Genomic DNA, 10,474 nt, shown 5'->3' on the forward strand with positions numbered 1-10,474 from the left:
CTCTGTTTTCCCTCTGGAATTTCCACCCCAATCTAATCCCTGTGAAGCAGCACAGGAGTTTGTTTGCTCTGGGTGGGTGACAAAGTGCATGGAATGAAGGGGCACAGAGCACCAGGACTGAGCTTCCCTTGCACAGCTCAGTGGCTGAAACCAAGGATTGTCCAGGGATTCACCATCCCTGGAAATGTTCAAAAAAACCCCATGGATACAGCGCTTGAGGATGTGGTTTAGTGGTGGACATGGTGGTGTGTTATGGACATATTTACTGAGAAATTATTTTGCTAGGATTTTTCTCCTGAGAAGCTGAGAGGCCTCAGAAACGAAATGTAAACAACGATTACCTGCTAATGTGGAATGTGGCAGGCGCATCTGTGATTGGTGTCATATGATTGTTTTTAATTAATGGCCAATCACAAGTCCAGCTGTGTTGGGACTCTGGTCAGTCACAAAATTTTATCATCATTCCTTTCCTTTCCTTGCTAGCTTTCTGATGAAACCCTTTCTTCTGTTCTTTTAGTATAGCTTTAATCTATAATTTTCTTTTAATATAATATATATCATAAAATAATAAATCAACCTTCTGAAACATGGAGTCAAGATTCTCATCTCTTCCCTCATCCTGGTACCCCTGCAAACACCACCACAGTGGTGGTCCAGCCGGACTTGCTGGTCTTTTCCAGCCTTAATAATTCCATGATTTTGGAGGCCACAGCAAAAACCTCCAGATCTCCAGGCAGGAGCCCATGGTATCCTCAGGGATTCTAGCTCTTCCTCCTCACCCTAAAACCCAACCCCTCCAACCCAGCGTGAGCTCCCTCCAGGCACTGACATTCCCCAGCACCAGAGCTGGTCCCCATCCCCCTGGAGCTCTCCCATCCCCTCACCTCCAGCTTGGCAAAGGGCCCCAGCTGGAAGAACTTCTGCACCCAGAGCTCGAAGTTGAGGCCGAAGCAGTTGACGAGGGACCAGATGTAAACGACCTGGCAGGGCCCCAGCCAGAGTGTGGTGATGGCAAAGGTGGTGATGCTGGCCACCAGCTCCTTCAGGATGTTGTCGTGGTTCTCTCCAATGTGGTCATACACATACCTGAAAGCCAGGGAAGGTGGTTAGTGTCACAGATGTATTTTATAAAAAATCCTTTCCTTTAGGATTTTTCCTCCTGAGAAGCTGAGAGGCCTCAGAAACGAAATGTAAACAATGGTTATCTGCTGCTGTGGAATGCAACAAGTGTATCTGTGATTGGTCTCATGTGGTTGTTTCTAATTAATGGCCAATCACAGTCCAGCTGTGTTAGGACTCTGGTCAGTCACAAGATTTTATTATCATTCCTTTTCCTTGCTACCCTTGTGAAGAAATCCTTTCTTCTATTCTTTAGTTTTTAGATATCATTTAGTTTTAATATATTATTTAATTTATGGCCAATCACAGTCCAGCTGTGTTAGGACTCTGGTCAGTCACAAGATTTTATTATCTTTCCATTTCTATTCCTTTTCTAGCCTTCTGATGAAATCCTTTTCTTCTATTCCTTACTATAGTTTTAGTATATTTTTTTAATATAATATATATAAAAAAATAATAAATCAGCCTTCTGAAACATGGAGTCAAGATTCTCATCTCTTCCCTCGTCCTGGGACCCCTGCAAACACCACCACAGGTTGGTGCTGCCTGTAGTCCAGGAGATCCCTCTAGGGTTTCTTTTCCCAAGCTCCTCACAGAGAGGTCAGCCCAGAACGTCCCAGTAAAAACAAGAGGGATGCTCTGGCAATAAACTGATTTTTGCTGTGCCCCAACAGCTTGGGGCTTGTGTTCCTACAAACCTATAGATATTCAAGGACAAAATATCCACCTTTCCCCCTCTGGCAGGTAAAACTTGGGGTCTCTCAGACTTGCTGGTGCTCAGGATTTTATCACAAAGCAGCCACCACCCCCCTCAGCAGAGGTTTTCTGGTGTGAACTGGTGGATGAAGGGAGCTGAAGGGCTGAGGAAATGCAGATGGAGCTACAGTTCTCAATTCCCCTTTCCTCCTGGAGAAATGTAAAGCTGGTTCTTCCTCCTCTGAGGGAACCCTAAACCCACCAGACTTTAAGGGATTTTGGGACAGCACTCTTTCACTCCCAGCTTTGGAGGAGGGGGCTGTTCTTTGGGCAATTAATTCAATGGGTTTGGGGCTAAACAGAGCAAATAGAGGGATTTATCCAGAAGAGAGGACATCCCAGCTTTGGGATGAGCAGCATGTGATGCTTCATTGCTCTGGGATGGAAGGGAAGACCCTGAACCAGACCAGGCACTTACTTGCACAGCCAGTCATTAATCCCTCTGTCAAAATGCCTAAAATAAGATGATAAGAACATGTTAAAACACACAATGACAATAAAAACCAGTTGAAACAGAGAAAACACCCAATCCCCCGGCAAGGCACATCTTGAACCTTGCTCACAGAAATCCTCCAAGCTCCTTCCTTGGACAGATCCCACTAGAGACGTGGTTTAACTTTTCTCCTTATCCATTTCTCCCCTCCTAAGAATATTTCCCTGGGTTCTGGCCAGGTCCAGGCTATGGTTTCAGGTGGTGTCCAGCTCACAGACCAACTGCCCAGGACAGCCCAGGTGTCCTCCCCTCCACGCAGGTCCTGTCCAGCTCAAACACTCTTCCTTCAGGGTACTCACGTTTCAGCAAAGATGTAGAGCATGGTGATGCATTTTGGGGGCTGGGGTGGCTCCAGGTGGTCCAGTCTGGCAATGGTGTTGATGACCCCAAACATCACAGCAGCCTTCACCCAGTCATACACCAGATTGGAGTAGGCCAGGCCAGCTGGAGCAAAAATGGGAGCCAAACAGGGAAAAAGAAACACAAAATGTATCAGGATTTCTGCAGAGCAAATATTTTAAAACTAGTTTTTAAAGAGGCTTGAACCAAAGGGCAATTTCTTTTTGGGGTATGAGGGAGCAAACTGCTTATTGGTCTTAGTAGTGCAAGAAATTCTGTTTGTACAGTCATTTATTCCATCATTGTGCCTTCCCTCTGAGGCTTGGTAAGCCTTGATGAACCCATCACAGTTCTCAGGTCTGCCCTCTGAGCTTTTATTGGCACCTCCATCAAAATTCCCCCCACCCCAGCTCCCTCTGGCCATGGATATCATGCTACAGCAGAGCCAGGGTCAGAACCTCTGACTTAGAGAGGTGTCTGGCACTGGGAAACAAACGCTGCAGGGACAGCTACTAAAGATTTCAAATGTCTCTGTAAAGAGCTGCTAAAATGCCCCCATCTTGGTGGGATCCAGCTCCCAGATTAAGGGAAAATCTGACCACTCCCACCATGGTCAGTACAGTCAGAAGAGCTCATTTCCCTCTGGAGTGACATGGGATCCATCCAGCCAGGGCTCTTGGGACACCCTAAATCCATGTTAGTGCCACTCCAGCTGCATTAGGATTTTATCCTGGCCTCAGGCTGCCACTCTGGAGAGACAGGAGGCTCCTCCAGCCCCTGCTTGGCCTCTGCTGTGTGGTGGTGTCTGAAATGCCGCCATCAGACATGGATTTGATCATCTGGAACCCTCCATCCAGCTGCCAGTGCTGCTCCCATCACTTATCCTGGGAATTTGGCTCCTGGAGATCTCTAGCCCAGCCATGCTTGGAGAACACCCACCTTTAGGTGGAGATTACATTGCCCTGGACACTGAACACGTAAGTGTTGAACAGACTCTTTTGGGACAATCCACAACCTCTCTGGGCACCTGTCCCAGAGTCTGACCACTCTGTGGACAACTTTCCTTACATGCCATCAGGCTTTGCACTGCTGCACATGGTTTACTTTGTCCTGCTGATTTTTTAGAGGTGCTGAGCTCCCTCCCAGTCCACAGGTAACAAAAATATTGGTGCTCAGCTTCCTAAACCCCAAACGAAACAATTTACACTGTGAAAAGGCCAGACCAGCACCATGTGCTTTCCAGGGCCACCCAACCTTCAACTCAACCTCCAGGGCCACCAACCCAGCTCTGTGCATGGCCAGAGAGAGGATGAGGGGTTTTTTACTCAAACCTGTCCAACACAGGCGTTCCCACAGCCTCTTGAGGAGGGTGGGTGGAGATCTGGATCCCTCCCCAGTGCCTTGGAGCTGAGAACAGGGGTGAACGTGCCCAAGCACCAGCGTGAGTGGTGAACTCACCCAAGGACCAGTCCGAGAGGCGGTTCACGAACTTCAGGTCAGAAGGGAGGGTGAGGATGTAGAAGAAGTGGAAGAAGATGTCCACAGCCACGATGGCCCCCACGTGGAGCAGGGCATTGACACGGATGCTCTTCATCTCGTTGTCCTTGCGCCTCAGCTCCCGGGTGCTCACCTGCAGGAGCGACAAACAGGGGCAGTGTCACAGACATCTTCTATGAAAAATCCTTTCCTTAGGATTTTTTCTCCTGAGAAGCTGAGAGGCCTCAGGAACAAAATGTAAACAATGATTATCTGCTGCTGTGGAATGCAACAGGCGGATCTGTGATTGGTCTCATGTGGTTGTTTCTAATTAATGGCCAATCACAGTCAGCTGGCTCAGACTCTCTGTCTGAGACACAAGCTTTTGTTATCTTTCTTTTTCTATTCTTAGCTAGCTTTCTGATGAAATCCTTTCGTCTATTCTTTTAGTATAGTTTTAATGTAATATATATCATAAAATAATAAATCAAGCCTTCTGAAACACGGAATCAGATCCTCATCTCTTCCCTCATCCTCGGACCCCGGTCACAGGGCAGGGCTGAGCCCAGGGACAGGATGGGCGTTGTTCCTTCATCCACAAGGATGGTCAAGGTCCAAACAGGGATTGATTCATCATTCTTGCATCAGCTTGTATCCCCATATGTGTGTTCTGTTCATGCTGATATCTTGTTCTGTGCCTTCAAGAGTGGCTCTGAAGAGTGAATGTTTTGTTTTGGTTTTGCTATCAGCCGCTCCCCCACGGCTGGTGGGACACACAGATAGGGCAGTACACGGTGCTGCTTTTGCTTTTTGCTCTTGCTTTCACTTTGCTCTTGCTCCTGCTTTGCGAGTTTGCACCTTGTGGCTGCAGCAGCTACCCCAGCACTGGAGGGACTGAGAACAGAGTGACCACCCCCAAGAGAGACTTTCTGAATTTGTCATCTTTTTCAGAGTGGTGTCATCTAGTATTGTTCATTTTGTGTGCTGGGGGGTGCTGTGCCTGTTAAATAAACAGGTTCTTTCCACTCCTCTCCAAGGAATCCTTCCCAACCTGGTTGTGGGGAGGGGCTGTGTGGGTTTGCTTTCTGGAGGGGCCCCCTTTTGGAGGTTCTCTCCCAAATTTGCCCTAAACCAGGACAAGGTCACACTGTGGACTACATTGCCCAAATTTGCACTGATTAAGGAATTCCCAAGGGCTGGCTGAGGTGAGCACATGCACAAGGAGCAGGACATGTCCCACCCACAGCAGGGCTGAGGACAGCAGGGATGTCCCTGCTGCTCCCAGGGGGTTCCCAGCAGAGCAGGTATGTGGTCAGACAAAGGCCTGGCTGTCCTCAGGGCCTCCAGGTGGGCTGAAACCTGACCAGGGAGCTCCCAGGGTTTCGTGCTCTTTCTGCAGCGATGTGCTCAGGAAATCAACTTTGCTTAAAGGCCACCCCTTCCAAAAGGCACAAAGAGGGAGCAAATGCTTGCACCCATCACACCTCCTGGATGGATTCCAGGGTTGGAATCCCAGCCTGACAGCTCTGTCAGGGCCTGGTGTATTTTTGTCCAGGGTCATTCGGGAGGAGGAGGAGGAGGAGAACTGATGATGGCTGAGGCTTCTGCTGCAGACTCCTGCTGTAAACCAGAGGGAGACTTGCTCCAGGGGCTGTCCTGAATTGGTGGGACCTGATTGATGGGGATTTCATTTTTGCTGTCTCCTGCACAAACAGGGCCTGGGGTTTGCCTCCAGGAGCTGTCACATCCCTGCTCATTGTCACATAACCATCACCAGGGTGAGCTCTCAGGATTACACGGGGCAGAGCCACGTCCTTGCTTCCCCGCATCACCATAAAATCGCTGCTGTATTCAAAATCCTCTTATGTTTATTACTTCCCCTTTATTCCCTGCGAGAGGTGGGAGCTCTCCCTGCATAATCCACAGGCTGCTGCACCAGCCCTGTTGTCAAATCCAGATGATTCCTGAGAATTAAAGCCTTCGCCAGATTTTTTTCATGCCTGTTAAGTACTGGGTGCTTTGAGGATATAAAGAGGTCGCTGGACTCTGAGCTGAGGGAGGAGAGGGTCTGGCATGGAGACGTGTGGGTGGGCACAGAACCCTCCTTCCATGGAACCACAGGATGGCTTAGGCTGGAAAAATCCATTAAGATCATTGAGTCCAACCATTAACCCAGCACTAAACCCTGTCCCCAAGTGCCACATCTACACATCTTTGAAATACCTCCAGGGATGGCGACTCTACCACTGCCCTGCAGAGCCTGTTCCAGTGCTTAACGACCATTGCCTTGAAGAAATTATCCTTATTATCCTACCTTGAAGAAATTATTTCTATTATTCTGTCTAAACCTCCCCTGGTGCAACTCAAGGTTGTTTGCTCTCATCCTCACATCTGTGTGTGGTGCCAGCACTTGGCCACCACCCCATTGGGATCAGGGCTGTCACTGACACTCCCAGCCCTAGAAAGGGGGATTTTCTCCCTTGATCTCAGCAAGAAAGATGCTTCTCCACCCAAATTTGGCCAAACCCTGGTACAGATGAGTTCCCATCTCACACAGGAATGCAAGAACTCCGCCAGGATGTAGGACCAGTAGGATCCAAAGGGACAGATCCGATCTCTAACTGGGCCATACATCCCACCCTGGGGAAGGTTCCACCTGCCTCCTGCCCTAATTACTCTTGGGCAATTAAGAGTTCACCTCCAGCAGTGCAGGGGGCATGCAGCCAGGAGATGGCAGTGGTGGCCAGGCCAAGCCAGGACCCCTGGCCGGAGCAGGGGAGAGCAGTTGGGGATTTAATCCTTGAGCCTCTGGGGTTTGAAGCAGCAGAGAGGGGAATTGCTCATTAGGTGGCTTCTTAGACAGCCTGGTTTGGGGTTGTGCAAAGGAGCAGGAAATAAAACTCCCCCTGGATGCAGCTCTGCAGGAGCAGTGGGAGTTCAGGTGTTGGAGACATGAGGAGTTTCATGTCCCCATTTGTAGGCTCCTGGCTGCATCCCTGATGGGGACACCAGAGCTGACCTTATGATCTTCAGGGTCCAATGCTCCAAAAATCATTTTTACTATGTCCAGTAAGACCTGAGGGCTCTTGTTCCTTTTAAGAGGCATCATGAAGTTGTAAATTCCACAGGTGAGGAGCAGGCAGGGAGCAGGACTGGGATCATGGCTCATCCTGGAGGAAACATCCCAGTGCAAACCCTTTCTCAGGCAACCAAACCAGCTCCACGTGTGAGAGAAGGTGCTGGGCTGGTGGCCTTCAGTCTTCTCCTCCCCATGAGGCTCTGAGCTCTCCCCTGCCCTGGGCTGGTTTTTCTTCTGAATCCACGAATGTTTTTCCAAAACATTCTTGCATCCAGGCATCAGTTTGGGTCCAAAAACTCAGTGTAGCTATTCTTCTACAAAAGGAACCAAGTGTTGTGGTAGGAATCCTCCAAACTAGCAGTGCTGACCAAACACCTCCCTTTGCCAGCATCACGAGCTTGCTTTGGAGGCCAGCACTGATCCTTGGTGCCGAAGGACGTTGAGGTGGGAAGAGTGAGGGGGGACACAGCACTGCTGGTTTCCTTGATCTTGGACTGTGGAACAGCTCCAGAGGTCCCAGCCCAGGCTTCTGCTGGTGTTTTCCAGTTCTGTTTGAAGTCTGCTCATCCAAAAGCTCCCTTGGTTTTGAGGAACAGGCAAAGACTTGGGGCATCAGGGAATTTCGTGGAGCCCCTGATTGCTGGAGCTCAGCCTTCCACCCAAGCTTATTTGTTTCCTGAGAAATAACTTTCTCTAAAGACACAGAAACCATCCCTGGAAGCTCCTGCTCCCTGGGTGAGGCAGCTGGATAGAAATGGGAGACAGAAATGTCCTTGCTGTCACAGCCTGCAGAGATCCCATGGGTGGCCCTCACCATGAAAGTGCAGGGGTGACAACACAAGGAAACTGAGGCACGGAGCAGTGAAGATGCCCAGGGAGCAAGGACGTCACAGCAAGACCTTCCATTGTGAATTGGCAAAAAAAAAAAAACCAAAAAAGAAGGTTAAAAATCCATCACTTTATGCCCTTCCACACAGAAATGCACATCCACAGACTAGAGGTGACCACAAGAAGTTCTACAACCATTTTCATCTTCACTGTTGGAAAACTTGGGGTTTTGCAGACACTGACCCCAAGCAAATAAATTCTGGGGAGAAATCCTTCTCCAGCCTGGCCTCAGGCTCACTCACCTGGGCGTGGAACTGGTCAAAGGTCATGACAGGCCCGAAGAAGAAGAAGGGGAGGTAGAAGTTGTACTTGAGGAGGTCGAAGATGGAGTAGATGCCCTCCTCCTTCTGGGAGCTCTCGAGGGCGAAGCTCATGCAGCGCATGATGGTGAAGGTGCAGCCTCCGTAGAAAAGGACATCTTGGAGATCAAAAGCTCCCGTCACAAACCCGCTCTGGGCAGGAATCAGAGATTAACAGAAACAGAGAGTTACCACCAGGAATGTGCTGTCCCTTCTGTGCTGCCTCGCTGTGTGGGGGACGCCACTCCTGGGGTGTCGCCGTGATATTTTATGAAAAATCCTTTTGCCAGGATTTTTCTCCTGAGAAGCCTCAGAGGAAAAGAAAAATGATAATTATCTCCTGCTGTGGAATGCAACAGGTGCATCTTTGATTGGTCCATGTGGTTGTTTCTAATTAATGGCCAATCACAGCCCAGCTGGCTCGGACTCTCTGAGAGTCACGAGCTTTTGTTATCATTCCTTTCTATTCCTTGCAAGCCTTCTGATGAAATCCTTTCTTCTATTCTTTTAGTATAGTTTTAGTATATAGTTTTCTTTTAATATAATATATATCATAAAATAATAAATCTGAAACATGGAGTCAAGATTCTCATCTCTTCCCTCGTCCTGGGACCCCTGTGAACACCACCACAGAGGGGCAGCAGAGAATTGTGTGGGTTGAGGGGATATTAAAGCCCATCCAGTGCCACCCCTGCCATGGCAGGGACACCTTCCACTGTCCCAGGGGTCTCCAAGCCCATCCAGCCTGGCCTTGGGCACTGCCAGGGATCCAGGGGCAGCCACAGCTGCTCTGGGAACCTATGCCAGAGCCCCTTTTCCACCTTCACATTGAGGAATTTTTTCCTAACATCTCCTCTAACCCTGACCTCTGCCAGTTTAGTTTTCAGTTCAAGGAAAACCTCTAATTAATGCTCTGACACCAATTGTCTCTGAAGTTAATGAGCTTGGAAAGAGAAAACTGGGGCTCGATTTCCCAGCTGGCTCCTGCAGCTCAGAGCAGTCAGGAAGTGGTAGATCGTCTTGGCCACATCACCAAGCAGCTGTTGGTCACACAGGCTTTGGTTTGGGTGGCAATGTCACCCTGTCACAGGTGTTCCCACAGAGTAAAGCAGAGCAAATTGCTTTGGGATTGATGGAGAGGGAGGGAACCCATTTTGGAGGCAGGGAGAGACAGCACTGTCCTGCTGAGGGATTGAATATTTTGATAAAGTCCTTCCTGGGCTTCTCTCCACCCACCAGTGAGATAAAATCTTAGCTGGGCTGTGACCTAAGAGATGGGCATCACTGAATCCATCTCAGCTCTGTTATAGCTGGGGAAACTGAGGCACAGGGCAGCAACAGGCTGACAAATTGCTGCCTGAGCAGCAAGAAGGACTCAGATGACCTTTTCTCTGGACCAGCATGAAGCCACCAAAACATGACATAAGCACTGTGGGATTACTCCCAAGCTCACACCACAACAGTCCCTTCCCTCTAAAATGCTGTGAGAGCTCTGATGCAGCCAGGAGAAATGGCCAGGAGGGCCTGGGGCTGCCCCAGGAGCCCTCCTGGGGGATGACCCCGAGGAGATGGACACCAATGGGCTGGAAATGGGGCAGACACACGGCCAGGACCCACCTGCCACGAGCCAAAGGGCTCCACCTTGAAGGAGGCGAGGCAGCAGAGCCCGGCCACGTAGCACAGCCACTTCTGCTTGGCCAGGGCCACCGAGTAGAGGAGCAGGCAGTGGGACAGGATGATCATCAGGTAGACCAGCCCCATGCTGGCCACCACGGCCAGGAGCCCGTAGATCATGTACATCACAGCCCGGTGCTGGGGAGAGAGTGGTGTGATCAGCATGGGGAGAGCCCCGAGCCCAGAACATCCCCCAAGCCCCTTCTGTCAGAGCCCCGAGCCCAGAACATCCCCAAACCCCTTCTGTCAGAACCCAGGACATTGCTCTGGCTGCCCTGGAGGACTCGAGACCCTGGCAGGGGGCTCAGAGACCTTGGCATGGAGTCAGAAACACCTGTGCCTTTGATTTTA

The 10,474-nt window shown here is 49.8% G+C and overlaps 1 protein-coding gene across 1 annotated transcript in view; it reads right to left on the reverse strand.

Moving 5' to 3' along the window:
- HHATL (hedgehog acyltransferase like) overlaps positions 1-10,474 on the reverse strand; it is an 18,183-nt gene that overhangs the window by 5,396 nt on the left and 2,313 nt on the right. The window contains exons 4-9 of the mRNA XM_005428195.3: positions 10,067-10,261; positions 8,393-8,602; positions 4,166-4,337; positions 2,668-2,812; positions 2,294-2,329; positions 885-1,086 (exon numbers count right to left, since the gene is read on the reverse strand). Coding sequence (XP_005428252.1) covers positions 885-1,086; positions 2,294-2,329; positions 2,668-2,812; positions 4,166-4,337; positions 8,393-8,602; positions 10,067-10,261 — 960 coding nt within the window. The remainder of the gene's footprint in view (positions 1-884; positions 1,087-2,293; positions 2,330-2,667; positions 2,813-4,165; positions 4,338-8,392; positions 8,603-10,066; positions 10,262-10,474) is intronic.

This window comes from Geospiza fortis, unplaced genomic scaffold (assembly GCF_000277835.1).
Source record: "Geospiza fortis unplaced genomic scaffold, GeoFor_1.0 scaffold34, whole genome shotgun sequence".
In the NCBI taxonomy this organism is placed as follows: domain Eukaryota; kingdom Metazoa; phylum Chordata; class Aves; order Passeriformes; family Thraupidae; genus Geospiza; species Geospiza fortis.